The sequence below is a fragment of the Harpia harpyja genome, chromosome 19 (assembly GCF_026419915.1).
Source record: "Harpia harpyja isolate bHarHar1 chromosome 19, bHarHar1 primary haplotype, whole genome shotgun sequence".
Taxonomy (NCBI): domain Eukaryota; kingdom Metazoa; phylum Chordata; class Aves; order Accipitriformes; family Accipitridae; genus Harpia; species Harpia harpyja.
This window is the reverse complement of record NC_068958.1, coordinates 18,742,728-18,762,305: the sequence shown is the minus strand read 5'-3', so window position 1 is coordinate 18,762,305 and position 19,578 is coordinate 18,742,728. Positions and strand designations below refer to the sequence as shown.

The 19,578-nt window shown below is 57.6% G+C and overlaps 2 protein-coding genes across 8 annotated transcripts; both read left to right on the top strand.

The window, feature by feature from the left end:
- Positions 1 to 98: 98 nt before the first annotated feature.
- On the top strand, positions 99 to 8,499 carry FANCE (FA complementation group E). Of its 5 annotated transcripts, XM_052814813.1 has the most exons (12): positions 99 to 204; positions 681 to 935; positions 1,221 to 1,854; positions 1,937 to 1,981; positions 2,298 to 2,357; positions 2,443 to 2,586; positions 2,667 to 2,790; positions 3,399 to 3,474; positions 3,608 to 3,674; positions 3,774 to 3,899; positions 4,030 to 4,124; positions 6,945 to 8,498. In XM_052814813.1, exons 2-12 carry the CDS (start codon positions 712 to 714, stop codon positions 6,964 to 6,966), a joined length of 1,617 nt encoding a protein of 538 aa, XP_052670773.1. In that variant the 5' UTR covers positions 99 to 204; positions 681 to 711; the 3' UTR covers positions 6,967 to 8,498. The 5 variants fall into 5 exon arrangements, with proteins under 5 accessions (XP_052670773.1, XP_052670778.1, XP_052670775.1 ...); XM_052814815.1 differs by lacking the exon at positions 99 to 204 and having other exon boundaries at positions 276 to 935; positions 6,874 to 8,499; XM_052814814.1 differs by lacking the exons at positions 99 to 204; positions 6,945 to 8,498 and adding an exon at positions 4,312 to 6,301 and having other exon boundaries at positions 277 to 935.
- A 303-nt stretch (positions 8,500 to 8,802) lies between these two features.
- LOC128154337 (inositol 1,4,5-triphosphate receptor associated 2-like) lies at positions 8,803 to 19,155 on the top strand. 3 transcript variants are annotated; one of them, XR_008239317.1, is made up of 15 exons: positions 8,803 to 9,049; positions 13,014 to 13,168; positions 14,062 to 14,108; positions 14,524 to 14,600; positions 14,757 to 14,820; positions 15,120 to 15,195; positions 15,438 to 15,465; positions 16,110 to 16,250; positions 16,362 to 16,493; positions 16,797 to 16,944; positions 17,437 to 17,489; positions 18,099 to 18,149; positions 18,269 to 18,347; positions 18,437 to 18,550; positions 18,887 to 18,906. XR_008239317.1 is itself a non-coding variant. In XM_052814819.1 (15 exons), the coding sequence occupies exons 2-15, from the start codon at positions 13,047 to 13,049 to the stop codon at positions 19,044 to 19,046; spliced, it is 1,296 nt and encodes a 431-aa protein (XP_052670779.1). In that variant the 5' UTR covers positions 8,816 to 9,049; positions 13,014 to 13,046; the 3' UTR covers positions 19,047 to 19,155. The 3 variants fall into 3 exon arrangements, 2 of the variants coding, with proteins under 2 accessions (XP_052670779.1, XP_052670780.1); XM_052814819.1 differs by having other exon boundaries at positions 8,816 to 9,049; positions 18,265 to 18,347; positions 18,887 to 19,155; XM_052814820.1 differs by lacking the exon at positions 8,803 to 9,049 and adding an exon at positions 12,629 to 12,934 and having other exon boundaries at positions 18,265 to 18,347; positions 18,887 to 19,155.
- The last annotated feature ends 423 nt before the right edge of the window (positions 19,156 to 19,578 follow it).

Genomic DNA, 19,578 nt, shown 5'->3' with positions numbered 1-19,578 from the left:
TTGGCTTTTAGGGTTCATATGCATAACTTTTGCATGCGGGCTTGATTTACATACGCGGCGGGCTTTTCCAGAGGGGCGGAGCCGGAAGTGGCGCGCGCTGCCGGCCCCGGGGCGGGGAGTGCGTACGGGCGCGCACCGGGTACCGGCACCGGGCAGACCCCGGGGGGGAGCAGCGGGTACCCTGCCCTCCGTCTTCTCCCCGCGGTGAGTGTCTGCCCGGGAACGGGAGCTGATAACCGAGCACCGCAATAACCGGGGCAGTGCACGGCCAGCCCCAGGGCCGGGTGGCTGCGGGCCCGGGGCCGGTCTGTTCCCGGAGGAGGGGGCCGTAGTGGGGTGGGGGGATCACCGCCAGCAGCATTCGGGGGTTTTCCCTCTCGGCCCCCCGGGAGGGCAGCGAGGGGAGCTGCGAGTGAAATGGTTTTCGAGGGCTCAGAGGAGCTCCTGGTCCTCTGGCCTGGCTGTGAACCTCTGTAATGCTTCTGCATCCTCGGGTGATGAGGATAATCATGCCCCCCCTCCCCCGCGCGCAGGTAAGGGCAGTCCCCCAAAACCGCAGCCGGTGAGGGAGGACTCCAAGGTTTGCTCCAGAGCACAGCTGGCCAGGTCCTGGATGTAGTGATCCTCCCTGCACCTTTCTCGGTGTGACCCATGTCAGGCTCTCCCCAATTTTCTTGCAGGTGGCTGTGAAGCTCCCCCCCACCAGCAGCAATGGAGCCCCCCTGCCTGCCCTGGCTGCAGAGCTTCGACAAGCCGTGCCGCCTCCTGCTCCACATGCTTGCCTCCGGCTCCTCCGGGGTGCTGGCTGCCCTCCAAATGCTGCAGCGGGTCCAGGCCCCTGAGGGACCGGGGCAGGCATTTCCCTGGCAGGCCTTCACCGCAGCTCTCTGCGCCGAGGAGCCCACACTGGAGGAGCCGGAGGGGGCCCTGGCTGTGTGAGTTGGCCGCGTTTCCAAAACTCGGTGTTTTGCGGGAGGTTTGGCACATCAGGTGCCCAGTTCGGCACCGTGCATCCTCTTCCCCCCGGTGCAGCGGTCTGTACGTGAAGACAGGATCATAGCGGGGACCTGCCAGTCTTGCAGTTTGTGTCTGCAAAAGCTGGCAAAGGCATCTGCTGCCTCCTCTCGCTTCCTAGTCCCGTTAGACCCTGCTCCACGGGGCAGGTTGGCAATAAGGACTCAGGGCTTTGCTCTGACTTGTCACCTCTCCCTTTTTAACAGCAAACCACGTCTGCTGCTGCTTCCTGTTGTGTGCCAGAGAAACCTCTTCTCCCTGCTCCTCGTGGTGCAAGCCGTGGTGCCGGGGGGCTGCCTCAGCCGGCTGCTCCAGGCCGTGGAGCAGGATTCCCATGTGGATCCCTGGGTGCGGACGCTGGGCGATCTGCTCCGGCAGGGATCAGGGGGAGAGGAGTGCTCCCCACCTCCCGCTCCCTTGTCTTCCGCATGCCAGCAGCAGCTTAGGTGCCTGTGCCAGAAAATTGCCCAGAACAAACCAGAGGGGCGAAGAAAACTGAACTGGTGCTTCAGCAAGCAGCCTGGTACCGCTGGGGATGTGGCTGACTCTGTGCTTCAAGGTGGGAAGCGCAAGAAAGTGTCGGAGGAGAGCCTGGAGTTGGATGAGGAGAGAGAGAGGAAGAGGTTGCTGCTGGAGGAGGCAGCGTTTGACCCCCCGGGAACCCAGGAGAGTGGGGATGCGGCAGGGGTGGAAGAGGAGGTGCCTGTGGAGCCTTCAGGCGACAGATCTGCTGAGAGCCCAGCCGGAGCTGCTCCAGAAAGCTCCCAGCAGGATGCAGCCAGGAAGCCCAGGAAGATTTCCCAGGCAGAGCTGGCAGCAGAGGTCCAGTCCTTTCTCCAGGTACCGGGCAGGGTTTGCTTTCCCCTTCCAGCCAGTGAGCCTTTACAGTCTGATTTCTGTTCCTTCATCTCATTTTCCTCAGATGCACGGACAGAGGCTGAAAATGCTGCTGCAGAAAGAGTCCAATGTAAGTGGTTGCTTCTGTCTCTGTTCTGGAGCTGATGGTCTAAACGGGCTCATGTTGGGCCCTCCAGAAGGGATGGGAGACGAGGTGGTTTCACAGGGATGACTGGAGGGGGATAAGACGACAGCCCTGCTGCCACCTCCTCTGGGCTCAGGTACTAATACCTGCCTCCACCTCGCAGGGATTTGCTGTATGATGGGCAGCCTGCGGGGTCAGTGCTGGCTGAAGTGGGGGACGGTAGGGTAGAGAAAAGCCCTGGAGCTGTATTTTGTGGATTGCTGTATTTGGTGTATTACTCAAGGACCGTGTTTCCCTACAGCACTCAGAGCTGAGTGTCCCACCCGAGCTGCACGTCCTGAACAACTGCTCTCCCGGCCAGGTGAGCCTCAGCATCCTTGCTGCAACTGCTGGTGCTGTGGAGGGCCTGCTGCTGTCCTTAATGTCCCTGTCCCTTCTGTCCCCAGCTCGAGGGGCTGTGCTCCTTCCTCCAGCTCTCCACATGCCCAGAGCACCTCCTGGTGCGTTTCTGCAGCTGGCTGCTGGCTCTCACCCCCGACCTCAGCTACACCAGCACAGCCATCCTGGCAGAGCAGCTCTTCCTCCAGCGAGTAAGTGTGAGGGCAGCAGAGGTTTCCTGCACCCAGTTTCCCTCACCATCATCCCCATCTCCTGCCTTTTCTGTCCATAGGTCCTGTCCCTCGCCCAGCCACCCTCTCGCCACCTCATGGCTGCCCTCGCTTCATTTTGCTCCAAGTATTCCCAGCCTTTCTGTCGAGTCCTGGTGGCTGCAGTGCTGCGGGAGCCAGGGGAAGGTGCGATGGGCTCACAGGAGGCATGGCTTCTTCTGGGGAAGCTGGAGAGGGGCTGTGGGCTGCATCCAGCAGGAAGGAAAGCCCCAACTGCAGAGTGCTGTCTCCTGGGAGTCATTTATCACCCAAAATATGTGTTAGGAACCACGGAGGAATGGTGCTGGTTTTATCTGGGCAGGTGAACACTTGGGAGTTAGGATGGGAGGTGGCTTTACAGATGCCTGAGAGGGAGGGGATGCCAGGCTGGTTTCCAGCACCAGTTCTCCCAAAGGACAGCTGCCATCCCTCCATGGACTTGAGGATTCCTGACAATTCCTAATGCTGGGGCCAAAACTGCCCCAGGGTGGCTCTGCTGGCATGAGAAGAGGGTCCTGCATGAATCCCTGCCACAGTAGTATTCTCTTTTCCTAGGGACTGGTGCCAATTAAAGCCTTGCTGCAGATGGGCAAAGGAAGCTGGATTATCCTGAACAGTAGAAGGGACACTGCATGGTTTCTGGGTGTCCTGACTGGGATGTACCCCTGTGTGAAGGGGTGCTAGGAGGGGTCAGGCACATCCCCATGGATTTGGCAGCCTCTGGAGGCTTTCCCCTTTCTGCTTTGCCTTTGCAGGTGCTGAGCAGACCAAGCTCGTGTGTGAGCTTGTGGAGGAGTGCCTGGAGCCAGACTGTGTGCGACTGGTGCTAAGGTAAGAGATTACAGGGCTGACAGCTCTGCTTTGGCCCTTGTGCCTGCCTTGATGGGTCCGGCTGGCTCCAGCCGCTCAGGAGCACCAGCGAGGCCATGTGAGCATCGCATCTCCTCTTTAACATCCTTTGCAGCCAAGTCCTGGAGGTGCCTTTGTCAGAGAAGCTCCTGCCAGTATTGCAGGCTGTGCTGGGGCGGCAGGTGAGGGCACCCCCTCTTGTCCCCCCCAGGTTTCCTTGATGGCTCCAGCAGCACTGGAGCAAGGACCAGCTCTCTTCCCCGCTCGTGACTCTCTTCCAGGAGGTGCTTCCCCCCAAGCTCTTTGATCTCCTGGTCATGACTCTGTGCCGGCAGGCTCCAGCCTTCGCCACGTCGCTGAATTATGCCAAGCTGGTGACAGCAGTGCTCACCATGTACCAAAACCAGGTGAGTAAGACCAGGCTTGGCTCCTGCAGACCAGCTGGTGAGCTGCAGCTGACCCAGGACCTGGCCCAGAGGTCTCAGGTGGGCTCCTGGCAGTGCAGCTCTCTGAGCTCCCTGCTCCTCTCCCTCCCAGGTCACCCCAGCCCACCAGAGCAGTCTGGCTGCCGCTCTGGATCGGAGCAATGCGGCTCTGAAGAAGTCACTGCAGGCTGTGCTGGAAGGAGCCAGGTGAGATGGATGCTGCGCCCTCCAGGCTGGGCTGGAGTCTCTCCCATGGGGGGATGGCAGCCTCCATGCTCCTGGTCTGCCCCGGGTGGTAGGAAACCAGCAAGTGCTGGCAGAAGCCATGCTGGAGTGTGGTTGGTGGTGGGTTTCCCTTTTCTTGATTTCTCTCCTTTCTCTCTCCTCCTCCCAGGTAAGCGCCAAAGGGAACCACAAGGCGATGGCTTCCTTGGGCAGCGAATGCTCGTTAGGTAGTGGTAGCTGCAGCCCAGTCCCTCACTGGGTTTCACCACCAGCGTGATGGAGCACCAGCAAGCATGGGCTGTGGCACACAGAGTGCCCACACCTCTGCCCGGGGCCTTGCAGCAGTGCCTTGTGCTCGGCTGGCCTGGTTTGAGGTGGACTATCGCTGGGCGATGCCATCCCAGCCCCACCTGTGCCCCGAGGCTTGAAGATGAAGGTTTTCTTGGTTAAACAATGAATACATTTCCAGTCATCTCTGTGTCTGCGCTGTCTCTGGGCTGCCTCTCAGCCTCGCCACACTCAAGATGGCAGCTCCCGCCTTCCCGCCCTGCCACGCTCAAGATGGCGCCTCCCTCCCCGCCTGTCCCAAGATGGCGGCGGCGGAGGAGCTGTGGAGGGGCCGGGCTGCAGGATGTTTCAGGGCAGGGGCTCCCTTCTCCCTCTCCCAACCTCCAGCGGTGTGGGCATGTCCTGGGTTTGGCTGGAATAGAGTTAATTTTCTTTCTAGTAGCTGGTATAGTGTTATATTTTGGATTTAGTATGAGAATAATGTTGACAACACACTGATGTTTTTAGTTGTTGCTAAGTAGTTTTTATACTAAGTCAAGGATTTTTCGGCTTCTGGTGATTTTTTAGCACCGCAAAGCCCTGGATTGCTCCACGTTGGCACTGGGCCTGCGGGTGTGAGGGGTGGCTGGGCAGAGTATAGCCTGGAGGGGGGTAATTGCATAAAGGTGACTCTTTTGTAGATGGTTTGTGCCCAAAAGGTGGCTTTTTTGTAATCAGGAAAACAAAAAATCCATTATTTTTGCATTATTAATGGAGTAATGTTGGCACTCAAGTACTTGAAGAGAGCCTGAAGGTGGGCTGCAGCGATCCTGGGTCCGAGGCCGGCTGCCATTTCCCCTCAGAGAGGAAAGGTTGCCTGTTTTGCCTGCGTGTTCCCTTATAAAAAAGGGTTTTCTGTCGAGCAGGTCCCCACGTTATTGACTGGGCAGCGAGAAGTTGCAGAAGAAGCAGAAGCCCTTCTCTGCTTTCGGGTCCCCTCTGGTTTGATGAGTGTGCTGGATGACGTGATGTCCCCTATCCTGTGCCAGCATCTCTGATAACTTGTAAATCTGAAGAGCACGATCGAGCATCCATGTGTCTCACCAGTCTGGTTTGCAGGTGTCCCACTCGTTTGAATCAACCTATATCCTCTTCGTGGTTAAAAATGGAGCGACACGGCTGCAATATTTCCTGTGTGTACCTGCACCCTTGTTTTGTTTCTCACGGCTGAGAAGTACAATGTCTTCCCAGTGTCAGCCCTTGATGAAGCAGGTTGCTCCTTCCTGGCTCCAGGTCTGCAAAAGCTGGCAAACCTCCCTCCTTCCTCACAGTGGCAGCCTGGTAGCCAAGGCAGAGTCATCTTGTCCAAAACCTTTATATTTCAAGTGTTTTTTCCAACGTTGTGGTGGCCCAGAGCACCTGGCAAGCAATATTGCATGGTGGAGTTCACAGGTACTTAGTTCTTAATGCCCTTAACGCCACTGAATCAAGACATAAACTGATTTGAGGCTGTTTGAAGATGATAATTCTGGACTAGGCTTAATTGACCATCATGACTTTGTCTTGGCTCAAAGGAGGCAAGGCACAAGTGGTACGTTTTGTGCATGTTGGCCTTTCTCTCTGATGGCTAAGCTGATTTTCAGGTGGTGCAGCAATGATCTGTTTATTTGGTCTGCTGAGATTTACAAATCTCAGGATGCAGAAGAGCGGGGTTTAGATGAAGAACTGGTAAACTTGAATTTTCCACATTAAATCTGCCTTTTTTTTCTTTTTTCCTGGGGCCTGCAAGCGGCCCTGCTCTGTGTCACATTTCTGGTTTTCCACATGGCGATGATGGCACTTGTCATTGCAAGGTATTTAATGATACACTAATAGAAAGTGCTTCTATAGCGTGACTGTTTCCAGATTTCTATCCTGTATCCTTGAAAACACCCACTGGAAACCTCATCTGGGCACCTTCTGGCTGGGGGACTGGAAAGATAAGGATGGGAGAGGGTGGATGGACTCCGAGGGAGGTAGTGCTAGAGTTTTAATGGAGGTTTTGAAGCACTGCGTATTTCAGGAACTATTTAAAAATTCATAAACATTTACATCTACAAAGGGAGAAGAGAGATTAAAACATGTAGGTGTGACATGTTACTGGTTCAAGTTTGCTCATTAATGTTTAGATCCAGCCAGAGGAATGAAACCGAAGCATTAAGTGATGCTCTTAATGCTGAGAGCACAGATTTCTTTATAGTAAGAATCTCTTAAGCTATTTTAGGTGACAGTGGACTGATGAGGCTTCAAAGTATGTTAGCTGGAGGAAAGAAACCTCCAGGGAGCCAAATTGTTGATGTATTTGCATACCAGTGAGTTAGTGGCTGAGTATATTGAAGCTATCGTAGGGCTGCCCAAAATACGACATAAATAGAAATTGTTCCCTGATCATCAAGGTCTGAGCCTGCTGTTCTGGCTTTATTAGGTAGCAGGCTGCAGTCTTCACAGTTCCCCTGCAAAGCTTCTACGAAGTGACCTCGGTGTCATTGTCCCCAGTGCTCAGTCTGGCTGTGGCTGACGGTCACATGAAGATGACAGAGGACAAACTCATCTCCAAAATTTACCTGGTCGTCACCTTCCTGGTGTCCCTGCTGAAGAACTGGAAGAATGCGCGTGCTGTGTATATCTAGAGCACCGTGGGGAAGCCCCAGCACCTCCATGGACTGGGCAGCAATAAAGGGTTTGAAATCCGGCCACAGTGTGCATCTCCTCCCTGATGGATGTTTGGTTTTGTAACTGCTTACCGGTTTCTTTAGGCAACGGTCTCATTTTGACAGGCTGTTCTTGGCTGCTACGCGCCGTATGCAGCTTGCGCTTCCAACTCATCTGGACGTACTGGGAGCTGCATTTTGGGCCAGCCTACGTGGTTTTTGCAAGAAACAGTAGTCAGGCAGGGATCGGCTTTGCAAACTGCAAGAGGGGTTACTGTTCTGCTGAGAAGCATTATGCTGGCTTGTGGAAAGAGCCTTCTTAGCCCTGTTTTTGCTCTTGGCTGCAGCTTATCGGGTACCGTGGATTCCTCTGGGGTGTACGTGTGAGATAACAGTCATATTAGGAGAACTGGAAGCAAACCCTGGAGACACTAGACGTGCTGGTGGAAGACTGCTTGTTTATGTGGTGGTTGGTAGCACCCACGTGGAAAACTTTACTTTTTGACTCCTCTTGACCCTCTCAAGAACTTTAAAATCCAGCCTGAACAGCACAAAGAGGTGAACGTGGCGTAAAACATCAGTCAGGTTTTATAGTTCAGCAGAACATTATTCAGGAGTGGAGGGAGAGCTGGGCCTGGGTTTGCCCTTGTCCTGATTGGGGTTGGGGTTGGGGAAGGTCTGAAGCTTTGTCTTAGACATTTCCTAGGCTGTATGTAGAAGGCAGTGTATAATTTTCAGCCATTTTACTTGTGATGTTTGGTAGTAGTTACTTATCTGCTTCCTCTCCTGTAGAGATTTACTTCCTTCATGGTATGAAGGGGAATTCCCTTTTTGGCCTCGCGGTTTGCTTGTTTGTTTGTTTGTTTTTAAAGGAAATTAATATTATGCAATTGCATGGGTTATCTATCTGCTCTGCTGCCTCCTTATCCTCCCACAGTGATTTCTGAACCAGTTTCATGACAAGATGACATCTCTACTCCCCAAGTGGCATCTTGGTGCCATGATTGGACAGCAGAGAACCTCCTTCAGGTGGGCAGAAGTATGCAAATGCTGCATCCACGGATGTCACATACCAGACATCAGAGCCACATAGGAGCCAGACTACCTTGGTCCATGCAACACCTTGTTGGAAAGGGCTGAAACTCAGCTGCTTCCCTGAAAATGATCCATTTCCATCCCCTGAGGGGCTGCCCCTTTCCAAGCAGGAGCTGCAGGCATGTCCAGCTAGTTGCTGTGTCCTCTCCTGCAGCAATGCTGGGAGCTGATAAAGTCACCATGTTTCTCCCTGGAGGTAACTGTGTTTCAGTGACACCCTGTTAATCACATGCATGTAATCCCCAATATGCTGATGCAGTTTTGCATTGAAATCTGGTGGCTGTGACATCCAGATGTGAGGCCGAACTGCTCTGGGGAAGGCTCAGCAGTCTTTTTGGTTTTTTTTCCAACCTGGAATTTAAAACTGAACCAAAAGAAGCAAAACCACTCTTTCTTACCTGTTTTTTGCCTATAACCTTTTAATCATAGTAAGAGAATTGTGTTCTCCCTTGGGTAGTCTGGAGGCTGCCAGGTCCTTGTCAGCTGGGGAGACCAGGGCCACACAAAGATGAATTTGCTGGAGGGCTGGGGTGTTGCTTTATGGTTGGGGCCCCTGCACAGACCTAATAAATCACGTTTGCCGCATCAGCAGTAGCAGCCAGTGTTGGTCTGAGCAGCTTTCCTCCGAGAAGTGGATAATCCAGATGACCACAGTCTCTGTGATCTGAGCTGCAAGTTCAGCTCAGCTTCAGGAGGAGCCCTAGGAAGATGCCATCGCAGTAGGCTGCTGCGTCGCCGGTGGGACCTTGCTGGAAGGAGATACGGGACAAAGCCAGAGCCTGCAGCCCCTTGCTGCTGCTCACCTCTCAGGGCTGGAGATCTCCCAGCAGGGTCTTGTTCATCCCCGCTGAACAGGTCTGTGCATGGGGAGCTGGGCTGCTTTTGCTTGTTCGAGGCCCTACAATAGCTAGATTGTAATCACGATGCTCCCAGGTTAAAAATAGGCATACATAAAAATCCCTGGGTGCTTTTAGTAAATGCTTTTAGAGGCTCTTTGAATGGGATGGTTTGCAAAGAGGAGCATTGCCTCTTATTGAACCCCTCAGCACGTGTGCATGGGAGGGAACAGAGGAATTTTTGAGCAGAGAAGTTCTATTCTGGTGTGGGGAACCAATGTGATGGTGTCCTTAGGTCTGTGTCTCCCACAGAGCAACTTACTGCAGCTGCAGACCTGCCAGGACACTAAAGCAGAGGCTACGGAGCCTGATCTGCTGCCTGCCTCATGCCAGGCTGCTGCTCTAAGGGGAGAAAGCAGGGTCTCTGTGGGGATGGGGCCAGCAGGACCAGGCTGTGTTGATGGCAAGGCACTGGTATATGCAAAGGTGTCTGTCCTCCACCCCCCTGGTTTTGTACCCTCTGTCTGCTCGGCATCATGCTTTGAAGGTACTTTTACTTCCATGCCTTGCTACAGGAGCCTTGACTGCAGGCTCTGTTGAGGAGAGACCTTGTGCTTGGCTAGAAAAAAATCACTCAACAATAAAATAAATAGTTTAGAGCCATATGCCCAAGCAGACCCTGCAGGTAGGGGGAGGTCCTCGAGGAGGGGAATGGCATCGGGGTGATGAGGCACTGGGCTCCATCTGCTGAATCTCAGCCCAAAGGAAGGGTCTTCTCATCTGCTTGGGTCTCCCCTTTCTGAAATGAAGATGCACCCAGAGGCAAGTTAGCCCAGTGATGGGACTGGTGGTGCTAATGCAAACCTGACTTCATACCTGGAGAATTCATCTCAGTTTTGAGATACTAGCCAGCTGGGAAACTTGCTGAGTTGCTGGGAAAGCACTGGGGGTAAGGGGCAGGAGGAAGCTCTGCTGCTCAAGTTTATCGCTGCTGCACAGTACCCAGGGCTCAGCTGCCTCCAGACAGACATGCATGGATGTACTCACCAGCGGGATGGATCCAGCCCTGCCATCGCAAGCCCTGAGCATCCTCTCACTGCTTGGGCCAGGCGACCTTCTAGCTCCGAGAAGTGTGTCTCTGCAAATCCTTCTCTAAAAAGAAGCACAAATGGTCAGCCCTTGCACCTGGAAATTCATGGAGATGGACAGAAAAAGGGCTGGAGAAGAGAAGAAATCCTGGGGGAGGTATTTTTAAGGAAGGGCAGAGGATATATAAGACTATAAGGCAGGGGGTGACAGTGCCAGTCTGCCTTTCAGCATGTCCTGTGCCTTCCTGGTGCTGGCAGTGTGAACTTACGATGTGCTAACTGTCATTAATTGGTGCTAATCATGCATGCCACAGCTTGTGTTGCTAGGTAAGTGTGTTACAGGGAAGACAAGACAGGAATTTGGGGCTATCCTTCCCCTAAGACGACTTATGATTTCTCAGCAGCTCTGCTTTTGGGTCAGGTCTAAGCAGGAGGTGTTTGCCCCAAGAGGGGAAAACCCATCCCTGAAGGTTCAAGGACATTTGAAATCCTGACCTGGTGGGGACCATTGTTGATGGCCTCATCAAAGCCTCATCCCATCGTGGCACTGCACAGCTCCTGCTTCAAAGCTGCAAATGGGCTCTCTCAGCCCTCCCTGGCTGCTTCCTGGCCCTGGGGCCGCATCCTGTGCTCTCACTACCAGCAGATGGGTATGAGGCTGGGCCAGCCCTGCCCCGGGGCTGGGAGATGCCGTTTGCTGGCTGACCTCTCAGGGCTTAAGAGATTTGCAGACCCCAAGGACCTGCCTTGTTCGTTCTTCGTGGTACATCAGGGTCCCTGGGCATGGGGGGGCTAACAGCAGCTGCCTGCCTGCAGCCTGGTCCTCTGTAGTGCTGAGCACCGAGTCTGACTCCACGTAAGCTCATTAGTGGAAGAAAGCGGCTTTAGAGGATATGACGGATTTGAGCAAAGGAGTTGGGCAGGGGAAGGGGCAGTGGGGGTGATGGCTGGGGGGAAAGTGGGGCTACTGAGAGGGGCAGGAGGGATGGGGGTCCTGGGCAGAGTGGTTTCCCTGCATCATCAAATACAATGCTACAGGGGCTCCTTGTCAGCCATCCTGGTTTAGCCTCATGCTGTACCCCCCATGAAGGCATGGGGGGATCCCCCATCTCCACAGAAGTCCTGAGTGCCACTGCCCTGCCCTGAGCCCACTGCCAGGGAGATGCTGAGACTCAGGTCTGCTCCGCTCTGCAGACACCAGGCACGGAGGGAGCAGTCGTGGTCTCTCCCAGCTCTGGGTAACAGCTCTCATTTCCAAAGTGTGGGTGCAGAATCTGGCCCTGCACTGAAAGCAGAGGTCGCCTGGCCACCTGCAAACTGCTCAGCTTGCCCCGGCCCCACACGGGGAGCTCCCAGCTGCTCTTGTGCATGTCCTTTAAAGGCCTTCTTGCATCGAGCTCTTCCCTGGCAGATCCTTCTGCAGTAGATGCAGTCACTCTCCCCTCCGGGGAGAATCTGCCGCCGGCAGCTTGCACCGTGTGGGGCCCTGGCACCCCCCGACCCACCATCTGCCAGCCACGTCGCGTCCCCTGACCCTCCTCCTGGGTCTGCCGGGGACCCCACGGTGCCGAGTGCTGCGTCCAAGCTGGGTGGCCCCAGCATCCATCTTCAGCTGCTTGAGACAAGTTCAGGCAGGTAATGACCTGGGGAGCGTTTGGTAAAGTCACCGAGCTGAGGGAAAGCGCTCGGTCTGGCTTCCCGGGGGATTATTTATGCCATGCTAGGCAAACAAGCTGTGTGCATCCATATTTCCATCCGTAAAACAACAATAAGGAGCGAGTGTCTGTAAGGCTGGCTGAGCTGTGGTAAATCAGCAGGCTGCAGGGTCTGCTGTGGCTGTTATGGAGTGAGTGCTTTGCAGCAGGGACCAGCTCTCGGGAAAACTCTGATGCTCACTGATGTGATGGTGAGTTTGGCTGATCCTTGGTGGCTGGGGGCTCCCGAGCCCCTGGGAAGAGGTGTTGGGGACAATTTCCAGTGTATAGGCATGAAATGGCCTTGTTTTGACAGATGCCAGGTGCTGCTTGCTTTTACACCTCCATCAGGGCTGAGGAGGCTCTGAGAGATGGGTGATGGCCCCAGTTAGCATGGGGGCAAGATGGGTGATGGCCCCGCTCAGTGCTGGGGTGACCGACCTTGGCCAAGGCTTTGCACAGGCATGTGGGGCTTCAACCAGTCCCTGCTCTTTGTCCCCTGCAATCTCTGCTGCATTTTGTGTCCCAGCCAAAAAAAATATCTCCTTCTGCCCCATATCTGCATGTCTGTGGGCACAGCTCCCAAGGAGACATGTCCTGCAGGAGAGTCCCTTCTGCACAGTGACTTTACCCTGGGCTGGGAGAGGGACTCTGTGGACTTTCTGCTGGCTTTCTCTGATTTTTAAACATTGCAAAACAGCTTAAATGAGATGTCCAAGCTCCCTTGGACTCAGGAATCTCATATTTGTCTATCTGGGAGCCGGCCTGACAGGGGGATGCTCAGGGATTGGGCTGTCTGCTGCCTGGGGTACAGCAGGTTGCTCCCACTCTGCACTGGGTGCTCGCACTGGTAGGTGCATGCAAACATATCTCCCCCCACGGAGATGACCCACAGCACGAGCCCCAAGCGAGGATCGTCCTGTGGGAGGGAAACGGGGGCGGCGAGTGGGAAAGTCCACCCTCGGCGCTGCACAGAAATGGGGCTTGTATTAAATTCCTCATTCGCCTCGCTCTGTGCCCGCCCGAATCCCAGCAGCATCCTCCTGAGTCGCAGCGGGCCTCCCCACCTCTTTTCCCACAGATGCCTCCACGCTAAGCAGAGGAGCTTGGAGCTCCTGCTGGGTGAGAAAATGCTTTAAAAATATAACATTTAGAGGCGTTCTCCCATCTGCGCGCAGCTAATATGTGTCTCTCATGATAGGTGTGCTGGTCCTGGAGCCTCCGCGCTTTGCAAATGAAGCCGCTCGCAGGGACCTCGCTGGGAGAGGGGGAAGAGGAGGCGCAGGGACTCACCCAGGGCCGCCGACGGTGGCAGCGGCAGAGGACGAGCCGCCGACCCAGCCCCTTGCCTCGGAGGTATGTGCACGAAAGGCTTGCCCCACGGCTCTCGGGGTGCTAGCGAGGATGGGACGGGGACGGCAGTGCCAGGCAAGGGGGGGTGCTGGCTGGAGCATCACCCCACTCTGAGGCACAAAGCATCATTTCAGCACAGCAGCCCCTTCTCCTGTGGCCACTGCTCCCAGGGAACGACCCTCAGGCTTGCAAGGAGGAGAGGGAAAAGCCTTTTGCAGCCCTGTTCAGAGCCCAGGGGGTTCAGACCCTTTCCCAGATGGGTGCTGAGCTCCAGCATGAGGCCGCAGAGGGCTGTTTGCACATCAGCCCCTGTATCTCTGTGCGCAGGTGACCTGCCATTCCTGGCGTTCTCCAGCATCCCCGGCCCCAGCGAGCAGGGATGCTACAGAGCTGCCGGACTTCTTTGCACCCAGGACAGGGTTTTGGGGTGGCAAGGCCATCCCGGCGCACTTTTGGGGGGGCAAGAGCGTGTGCTAAGGCCTGTCGTCCCCGTGGCGATGACGTGAGATGGCGCCCGGGCTCTGCCGGCAGCAGGGTTTGTTGTGGTGCCTGGGAAGAGGCCGGCTCGCAGCAAGGTCCGCTTGGCAGTCAGGGCAAAAAAAAGAAAAAAATAATGTGCTGAAGAGAAGCACGGCCGTGGGCCGGTGACTCATTGCTGGCTGGAAACGGCTTCGGCGGGCTCCTCGGTGGCGGCTCTGCGGCGGCTGTGGGAGCGGAGGGGGCTGCTGCACCCGTGCCAGGGACGGAGCAGGCTGCAGAGGATGCTCGGAAAGGACCCAGGTCCAGAGCAGCATCCCGTGAAGGGGTGCTGTGGCAGCTGGGGGAGGGCAGAGGGGGTGGGATGCTGCCTCTGCTGCCGGAGTTTCTTTGGGGTTTACCCAGGCTTCTCTCTGCAGGGAGCAGCAGGGAGAGCTGGCCGAGCTTCCCCCGTCTCCGGATGAAGGTAAGGGCAGCCCAGGGTGGGGATGGGGGGAAAGGGGTGGGTTTTGCATCCTCCCTCCCTGGGCAGCATTACCTGGGTCCAGCGGGAGGGTGTCCCCTGGCCTGGCAGCACCTGCCTGCAACCCCACACCCCTTCCAGCCCTGGGACCCCAACCCCGTCCCCTGGATCTGCCTCGCCAGCTGTAACCCACCCGCTGTACCAGATCCCTCGCCCTCCTCCCCCTGCCCTGGCCTAGCCTACCTGCAGCTCCCTTAACCCCACAGGGGTATTTGGGGGGGCACCTGCTAGCCTGTGCCCCCTGGGAGCCTGCAGGCTGCAGAAATACCAGTGGTGATTTTGGGGGTCTCCATTGACGTGGTGTCAGACTGGGGAGGGGACACTGCTGCCCAGCTCCCACCACCCTTTCTGTCCCCAGGGAGTATGAGCAGTCCCCAGGGGCACCCAGACGGGGTTTTGACCAGGAGCGAGCAGAGCGTGGAGCGCATCGGCGAGGTGAGAGGGAGGGGAGGACGACAGTTTGGGGGTGGCCCTTCCATCCTCGGCCCCTCGGGCTCAGCCGGACCCCCAGCCTCTCGATGCTGCTCTTTTCGGGATGCCGTCCAGCACCAGGGAGGGGTTTGCTCCAACAGCACCCTTGTGCCCCCCCAGGTGCCAGGCACGGACAGGCAGGAGTTGGCTGTGCGCACCAGGGACGGTGATGGGACCGAGGAAGGTGGGTGAGTCCCCATCCCGTATGCCAGCTGGGTCCTCTTAGCAGAAGGCTTGAAGTAGCTGGGGACAAGCATGGGAACAGTGGGGCCTGATGGGGGTCATCTCCCTTGGTGGGGACATGGGCAAGGGGGGACTGGCCTGGGGGGACCCAAAGCCCAGCTGATGTTGGGGGAAGGATTGGGATGGTCCCACACCATGGGCACCTGCTCCCTGCCAGGACAGGAGGGCAGAGGGAGGAAGACAGGCCAAGGAAAAGCCTTCCCATGTGGTCTCTCCCATGGCGTTACTGCCTCCCTGCAGATGCAGAAACCCCAGAGGAGCCGCTGCTGAGTTTCCCCAGCGAGCTCTCAGTGCTGGAGAGACTGGGCTTGCACAGGTAAGACCAGCAAGCACCTGTGTCCCTCCAGGGGCTACAGGACAGGGGGGTCCCAGGGCACTGTGTCCTCCAGTGATTGGACTTCCCTCCTTTTCCACTGCACAAGAGCCACCCTCCAGGTGAGGGGCACTTGGGTCCCCACTTCTGGTGGTGGCTGGCACCCCTGGGAGCAGACCAAGGGCATTTTCAGCCTGCAGCGCTCCATGGTGCCTCCATCCCTGACAGCACTTCTCTTTCTGCAGGGTGGCTTTGACAGAGCAGGATGTGGAGGTGAGGGCTGCTGGGGGCCGTGGGTGGGGTGGGGAAGGGGGACAGAGGGACGGACGCCTTGCTGGCTCACAATCCCGGGGCTGTGCCCTGCTCCTGGCTGTCCTCCAGGCACCGCAGTCCTCTGGCAGCCGCCTTACAAATCCCTTTCCCGGTGATGCTGTTGGCATTCGGAGGCAGCTGCATTTCCACAGCAAGATGAGTCCGTCCTCTGCACGCTCGGCAATCCCACAAAGTGCTCTGCAGCTCGCCGAGAGCACCCTTAGCCGGGGAGGTGGTGGAAGCCCTGCTAATAAAAATAATTTTCCTGCGAGTGCCAGGGCTGAGTCAGGCTCTGATGTCAGCCGGGACCTGCAGCAAGGGCTGGCGTCTGCCCGGCATGTGCTCTTGCCAGGAGGCCTTTGGATTTCCAAGTGATATCGGCTGCCTGGGGGACATGTCTCGGTCATACTGGCATCTCATGGGGACTGTCCCCAGCGTGCAGCAGCCTAATGGGTGCTGGGGCAAGGCAAGCAGTAATTATCCTTAGCACTGCCCTGCTTGGTGGCATGCTAGGGAGGTCTGTCTGTGCCTTGGGGACAGCAGCGCATGGCCCTGGTGGCTTCCCCTTAGCCCTGTGTCCCACTTCTCGCCCTCCCACCCCACAGGCAGCCTTTGCCCACCTTGCCCTGGCTTTTCGCTGTGACGTGTTCACCCTGCGGCAACGGGTGCAAGTGGAGAAACGGGCACGGGACGCGGCGGAGGAAAACATCCAGGAGGAGCTGGGGCAGTGCCGGGCTGCCCTGGAGGTAGGTGGGCACCAGGGCAGGGGGCTGGCATCTGCTGGGGACATCGAGCCTCGGAGGGGTTTGCACAACTCAAAGCCCCAGCTCCTGCAGCTCCATCGTCTCCCTCCACAGAGGCTGGGCCCATCCTGCACTGATGCGGGCTGCAAGGAGACGCTGGAGCAGCTGCAACACAGCCTGGCCGTGCTGGAAGCTGCTGTTGAGCGGGCAACCAGCGCTGCGGAGAAGCTGGGGGCTGTACATCAGGTCTGTGCGTAGCCTGGGATTCCTGCCAGGGCTGGGAAAGATGCAGGGTGCTGCAGCTGGGCTTGGGGATCCACCCCTGGGCTTGCTGGGGTTTGTCCCTCCTCCTCGTGGTACTGGCGTTGACCTCATGTTTGCACGTACTGGGGTGCAAGGGATCTGCTCGCCCTTGGGAGCAGGGAGGGGATGCATTTGCACCCCCTGGGCGGAGGCACTGTGGGATGCACAGTGAGGGACTGGCAGGGACATGGGTCCTTATGGACCAGGAGATGGGGGGCCTGATTCCCCCATCCTGCCCGGCCTCAGGAGGCCCGGATGAGCAGAGCGGCGGAGGTGATGGTCCAGCACGTGGAGAACCTGAAACGGCACCACATGCGGGAGCACGCGGAGCTGGAGGAGATGAAGCGCCTGATCCAGCAAAACTCCCGCAACCGGCAGCTGGCGGAGACCCAGGGTGAGGTGGGCTCTGCCGCCGGGGCCTGCGTGGGGTTTGCATGGGGTGACCCTGTGGGATTTGGTCCCGAACCTCTCCGGGGGGTCTGTGTGACCTCACGCTGCAGAGCCGGTGGGTTGCGTGAGCTGGGGACCAGGGGCGGGTGACAGCTGGGACCCGAAGACAAATGCGAGGGGCCGGTGTAACAGCAGATGCAGCGTGGGAGCAGGTGCTGGTGGCCAGAGAGCCATCGTCCCGTGGCCCAGCTGGGAATGCCCGGCAGGGGGGCACGGGACACACAAAGGACGCTCTGTCCCTGGATGCCAAACCCCACGCATGCCATCGCTGTGCATGCAAAAAAGGTCCCCCTGCCGAGGCACCCCTGTGACTTGTGCCAAGCACAGAGCATGTGGCCAGGACAGCTTTCGACGGGAGGGAAGTTTGCAACTGTCTGTGCGTGAGCCACATCTTAATTTTTGGGGGTGATGTAAGGCTGCTTCTCTTTGCTCCCAGATGACGTGGAGCCACGGCTGAGGCCTCACCCCCTGATGCGAACTTTCCAGCAGGTAACTGGCCCCAGTTCAGTGGCCCTGGAGCCACCACCTCCCTGTGCCCTGCTGCTCTCCCTTGCCCGGTGGTCCCCATGCACCCACTAGTCCCCGGGCAATGCCACTCCTGCCAGCTGCTTGCTGCGGGCAAGGTCTGCTAGAAATGCTGGGGATGAGGCAAAATGTAGGGACAGCCTCGGAGGGCTGCGGGGAGACAGGGTGCCCGGGCTTGGTGGCTGCTTGTCCAGGAGATCTCAGGCAGGTCCCTCTGCATTGCAGGGTCATAGCGCGAGAGCCGCAGGCTTGGCTGTTCTCTAGCACCAGCTCGAATTCGGCACTGATTCCCCTACAGCTCAAGAGGTAGGGGAGCGCTCGGGGAGGGGGTTAGGCAGCCCCACCAGCACGGCTTGAAGCAGTAAGGACAGGCGCAAACCTCCTGGCTTTGACCTTTCCTCATCTCACCAGCTCTCCGGCTTCCCCCCTTAGCACCAGGGCCGGTGGGAGGCTGGCAGTGTCCCTTCTCCTCAGTGTCCCTTGCCTGTGCTGGGGAGGCAATGGGGACGGAAGGGGATGGGGAGCACGGGAAGACAGCCGGCACGGTGCTCACCCCCAGCCCCTTCATTGCAGGGGTCTGCCCGCCGCAGAGTCAGCATCGCCGTCATCCCCAAGCAGCTCTTGGTAAGGACACGTGCAGGGGGGACAGACAGGAGCTGTGCCCCACTGTCGTGTGTCCCCAGGCTCGGTGCTACCGGGGGTCTGGGTCCCCACTGATGCTCCCACCTTTGGTGCCCAGCCAGGTGCCAGCCTGGACAGCCGAGCAGCCCTGGCCAGCGAGCTGGAGAGGGAGGGGGCCCAGCGCCGGCCCAGCACCCTGAGGTAACCATGCCGGGTGGAGGGGAGGCCACGGCACCCACTGCTGCTGGCCCACGGGGCATGGCACAGCACCCTCTCCTCTCCCTCCCCAGGAGTGAGCTGGAGCCGCAGGGCCAGGACAGTGCCATGACCGGGGATCCAGCGGCCGAAGCAGATGGCAGAGGCTCAAGTGCAGGGGACGAGGAGCTGGAGCAGCTTGGCCTGACGTGAGCAGCACCCCGAGTGTGCTCAGCATTCCTCCTGCGGCTGCTGGACTCTCTGTGGTCCCACGGTGGCCAGCACATGGGAAATGGGCTGGGGGATTTGGTGACGGAAGGCTGGGATGTTGCTTGGCTGCCCCGGCTCAACCCTGCTCTGCCTCAGTTTCCCCCAGTGCATTGCAGGTCACCTGTGCCCTCCCCGGGCTTGTTGCATTTGGGTTTGCAAAAGGGTCAGTGAGGTTTGGGGTTGAGTTAAACACCCTTCTCTTCCCCAGCTGGGGAGGAGGTGGGATTTGCTCTCCTCCCCTGCATGACGAGTGTCCCCGGTCGCCTTCTCCCCAGGTCCAAGGGGTCCTCGGCAGAGCTGTGGCGGCCGTGGCTCTTCCTCCCACAGCACTACTGGGTTTTCTTCTGGCTGCTTCTCCTGAGCATCGCCTTCCTCCTCCTCGTCCGCGTCCTGGAGTTGCAGCGGCTGCAGCCTGCGGCATCGCCCAAGGCCTAGCCGGAGCAGGGAGGGGGAGACAGCTGGGAGGCGCCCACTCTCCATCGCTGCTCCTTCCCCGTGCCATAAAACACCAAAACCCTAGAATAATAAAATAGAAGGAAAAATGGGGGAATTGTAATGCTGCAGCAGGGGGGAACATCCTGTGGTAGGATCCTTACACGCGTGAAAGGCTCAGGGAGCTGTGGCAGCCCTCACCAATGCTATGAGTTTGCCTGTTCTCTCGGCACACCAAGGGGTGCAGGGATGCCACCGTATTGTCTCCCTGTGCTGGGGACAGAGACCGGGCTGCCCACAGCCAGCGGGTTTGCATTAGAGCCATGTCCCACTGTGCTGGCCAGGCACCTTCCACCACAGCACGTCCTCGGTCCCTGCTGCCTGGGGAGTTGTAATTAAGATCTAATGCTCATTTGCTGCTGCCCGGGGGACAAAGCTGGGGCTGGAAGGAGCAGGTCAGTGTTCAGACTTTCCCATGGCACCACAAAAGGCTCACAAACAGAGGGAGCTGTTTCCGACCGCTCCGGCGCCTGGG